Here is a 4,281-nt window from a genome sequence, read left to right on the forward strand (position 1 = left end):
GCCTGGTCCAGTCCAAGCCAAAGCTGATCAGGCTCCTTCTTATGGGATTGGCGCCTAATCCTAGATTAGTTGGTTCATATAGGATTCCAGCAGACCAGGGAGAGAGGGGGAGAGAGAGAGAGACGCACTTCTGCATGGATGACAGATTTCATCGTGATTTCAAACTCCCTCTAAGTATTTAGAAGCAGTTTGGACTAGTAGTTACGGCAGCAGGCTAGAAAGTGGGGGATAATCACCAGGTGATGGTGAGTTCTAGTCCTGCCTTAGGCATGAAAGCCAGCTGAGTGACTATAGGCCAATCACCAGGAGACGGTGAGTTCTACTCCTGCCTTAGGCATGAAACCCGGCTGGGTGACTTTGGGCCAGTCACCAGGAGATGGTGAGTTCTAGTCCCGCCTTAGGCATGAAAGCGGGCTGGGTGACTTTGGGCCAATCACCAGGAGATGGTGAGTTCTAGTCCCGCCTTAGGCATGAAAGCTGGCTGAGTGACTTTGGGCCAATCGCCAAGAGATGGTGAGTTCTAGTCCTGCCTTAGGTATGAAAGCCAGCTGAGTGACTATAGGCCAATCCCCAGGAGACGGTGAGTTCTAGTCCTGCCTTAGGCATGAAAGCCAGCTGAGTGACTTTGGGCCAATCCCCAGGAGACGGTGAGTTCTAGTCCTGCCTTAGGCTTGAAAATTGGCTGAGTAACTCTGGGCCAGTCCCTCTCTCTCAGCCCAACCCACCTCACAGCATTGTTGTGGGGGGAAAAGAGGATGAGGAAGGTGTGTTGGATACGTTCACCACCTTGAGTTATTTATAAAAATAATAATGGTAGGGTAGAAATAAATAAGTAAATGCAATTAAAATAAAATAAAATTGCATTTATGCGGCTTTCTCTGTGCCCCTGAGTACGTTCGTAGACGATGCTTCACCAGGGCCCTTAAGCATTTAGAAAGGGTCTTATTTATCCTTACTTTCAGCTGTTTATAGCTTATGCCGTTTGGATGGTTCAAAATTTCAGAATTTGGTGTAAAACAAGAAAATGGGTTGATTCAGCAGCCAAGGGGAATATGCTGGGGAAAACCCAGGTAATTGGTAAGGTGTATGGCGTATGAAAAATCAAAGGCACAGGTACAGCATAGATCCATGGTGGCAAACCTATGGCACGGGTGCCAGAGGCGGCATTCAGAGCCCTCTCTGTGGGCACGTGCGCCGTCGCCCCAGTTCTAGGCCTTCAGCTGGGTTTTATAAAACCTTTTCGCTTTAGGCCTCCGCCGCTGTGTGCCAAAAAAAAAAGAAGGTTCAATCAATCAATTTCAACTTCTCGCGGGAAAAAAAAGATCTTGCAATGTTGGAATTGATTGATTGAACTTTTTAGTCCCATCCAGTCTGCCGTTACCACCGCAGCCACACCCACCCAATGGGCCACGCCCCCCTGGCACCCGGCGATAAATAAGTGGGTTTTCGGTTGCAGTTTGGGCACTCGGTCTCTAAAAGGTTCGCCATCACTGGCATAGGTGGTACCCAGCTCAACAGCTGTAACTGTGGGAGGAGGGATCTTGGCGTCCTAGTAGACAATCCATTAAATAGGAGCCAGCTTGCAGCTGCCAAAAAAGCCAATGCAATCTTAGGCTGTGCCAAAGGAATAATATCAAGGTCGTGTGAAGTGTTAGTATCAATTTATACTGCTTTGATGAGACCACGCCTGGTATACTGTGTCTAATTTGGACCACCACAAAACAAAAAAGATGTTGAGACTCTAGAAAGAGTGCAGAGAAGAACAACAAAGATGATTAGGGGACTGGAGGCTAAAACATATAAGGAACGGCTGCTGGAATTGGGTCTGTCTACTTTAATGAAGAGAAGGACGAGGGGGGACATGATAGCAGTCTTCCAATATCTCAGGGGCTGCCACAAAGAAGAGGGAGTCAAGCTATTCTCCAAAGCACCTGAAGGCAGGACAAGAATCAGTGGATGGAAACTAATCAAGGAGAGAAGCAACCTAGAACTAAGGAGAAACTTCCTGACAGTTAGAACAATTAACCAGTGGAACAACCTGCCTCCAGAAGCGGTGAATGCTCCAACACTGGAAGTTTTTAAGAAGAGCCTGGACAGCCATTTGTCTGAAATGGTATAGGGTTTCTTGCCTGAGCAGGGGGTTGGACTAGATGACCTCCGAGGTCCCTTCCAACTTTACTATTGTTGTTGTTGTTGTTGTTGTTGTTGTTGTTGTTATTATTATTATTATTATTATTATTATTATTATTATTATTAAGAGAAGTAACCTGGAACTAAGGAGAAATTTCCTGACAGTTAGAACAATTAACCAGTGGAACAACCTGCCTCCAGAGGTTTGCATCACTGGAGGTTTTTAAGAAGAGACTGGACAGCCATTTGTGTGAAATGGTATAGAATCTCCTGCTTGAACGGGGTTGGACTAGAAGACCTCCAAGATTCCTATTCTATTCTACTCTACTCTACTCTACTCTACTCTACTCTACTCTACTCTACTCTACTCTACTCTACTCTACTCTACTCTACTCTACTCTATATAATCTGTTTATCTATCCTATCCTTCTCTATTCTGTTCTATTCTGTTCTGTTCTGTTCTATTCTATTCTACTCTACTCTACTCTACTCTACTCTATAATCTGTTTATCTATCCTATCCTTCTCTATTCTATTCTATTCTATTCTATTCTATTCTATTCTATTCTATTCTATTCTATTCTATTCTATAATCTGTTTATCTATCCTATCTATCCTGTCCTGTCCTGTCCTGTCCTGTCCTGTCCTGTCCTATCCTATCCTATCCTATCCTATCCTATCCTATCCTATCCTATCCTATCCTATCCATAAGATACAAACAAGTTTCAGTCATAAGATGCTAAAGGAATAGGTAATAGGAAAGATGAGAAACAGAATAATGCCGTCCTACATTAGGTGGTTTGACATCCCAGGACATAAAAATGGCATTTGACATCCCAGGGCATTTAGTTGCTTAGCAGAGGGATGACATGGGGAAAAATTTGTCCTTGGGTCTAGTTGTTTTGGCATGCCATGCCCTATAAGAATCATCTCGAGGGAAGAAGTTGAAACAGTTCATGTCCGCACGAGGGCGCGTGTCCTCATCCGTTTGATGCTTGTGTTTTTACGTACCTGCAGGTGAAGCACTAAGGGGGATGACCAAGGAGACATCATCCCAATGGCGTCCACTAGTCCTCTGGAACTGACGGTCTTGGAGAGTCATCTGGGGTCCAGCCAGGGAGCGAGGCAAGGGAAGCCTTTAGCACCACGGACAGCGGCCGGGCCAGGCATTGAGAATGCCTCTTACCAGAGGGAGGAAGAGGAAGAGGAGGAAGAGAAGGAAACTTCTTTCCAGAGAGGACCAGGGAACCCCAAGGAACATCCACCACCTCCCGCCGATGACCTTTCTCCGAGGTCAGAGGATACGCCACTGTCAGACCCAACCGGGAACTCGGTGGACTACGGCTTCATTTTGGCCCTGGTGTTCCTGGTGGGTGGGATTTTGCTGGTGATCGTGGCTTACAGCATCCCGCGGGAGGCTCGGGTGAACCCAGACACGGTGTCCGCCCGGGAGATGGAGAGACTGGAGATGTACTATGCCCACCTCAGCTCCCATTTGGACAAGTGCATCATCGCGGGCTTGGTCATGTTGACTTTGGGCGGGATGCTCCTCTCCGTGCTCTTGATGGTCTCCATGTATAAAGGGGAGCTCTATAGGAGGAGGACATTCCCAGTGTCCAGAGGGCCACGAAAGACCTATGGGTCAATCAACCTGAGGATGAGGCAGCTCAACGGGGAAGGAGGGCAGGCTTTGGTGGAGAACGAGGTCATTCAGATGACCGAAATGACCAACGCCACGCAGAGCTGCTGATAGCTCTCCGATTGGAGGGATTGGATACAGTCCTCTCTCTGGGGGTCCTTGGTGCTCTCTGAGCTTGGTGGTTTTCTCGCAGACGTTTCATGACCCAACTAGGTGACATCAACAGTGCTAGAAGGGAGTGGGGTGGGGAGGAGGAGGAGGAGGATTGTGGTGCCCTTGGTGCTCTCTGAACTTGGTGGTTTTCTTGCAGACATTTCATGATCCAATTAGGGAACATCATCAGTGCTGTAGAGGAAGAGAAGGAGGAGGACTGTGGGGTCCTTGGTGCTCTCTGAGCTGGGTGGTTTTCTTGCAGACATTTCATGACCCAACTAGGTGACATCAACAGTGCTTGAAGGGAGTGGAGTGGGGTGGAGGAGGAGGAGGAGGAGGAGGAGGAGGAGGAGGAGGAGG

General features: G+C 47.6%; 1 protein-coding gene across 1 annotated transcript; it reads left to right on the top strand.

The window, feature by feature from the left end:
• Positions 1-3,186: 3,186 nt before the first annotated feature.
• Positions 3,187-3,879, top strand: LOC107294538 (transmembrane protein 74B-like). Its single transcript, XM_015823773.1, has one exon. It carries the CDS (start codon positions 3,187-3,189, stop codon positions 3,877-3,879), a length of 693 nt encoding a protein of 230 aa, XP_015679259.1.
• The last annotated feature ends 402 nt before the right edge of the window (positions 3,880-4,281 follow it).

Source organism: Protobothrops mucrosquamatus, unplaced genomic scaffold (assembly GCF_001527695.2).
Source record: "Protobothrops mucrosquamatus isolate PMUCROS unplaced genomic scaffold, P.Mucros_1.0 scaffold1980, whole genome shotgun sequence".
NCBI lineage: Eukaryota > Metazoa > Chordata > Lepidosauria > Squamata > Viperidae > Protobothrops > Protobothrops mucrosquamatus.

Bases quoted from the DNA above. Each gene is read 5' to 3' on its own strand.
- LOC107294538 (XM_015823773.1), top strand. From the start codon at position 3,187: ATGGCGTCCACTAGTCCTCTGGAACTGACGGTCTTGGAGAGTCATCTG.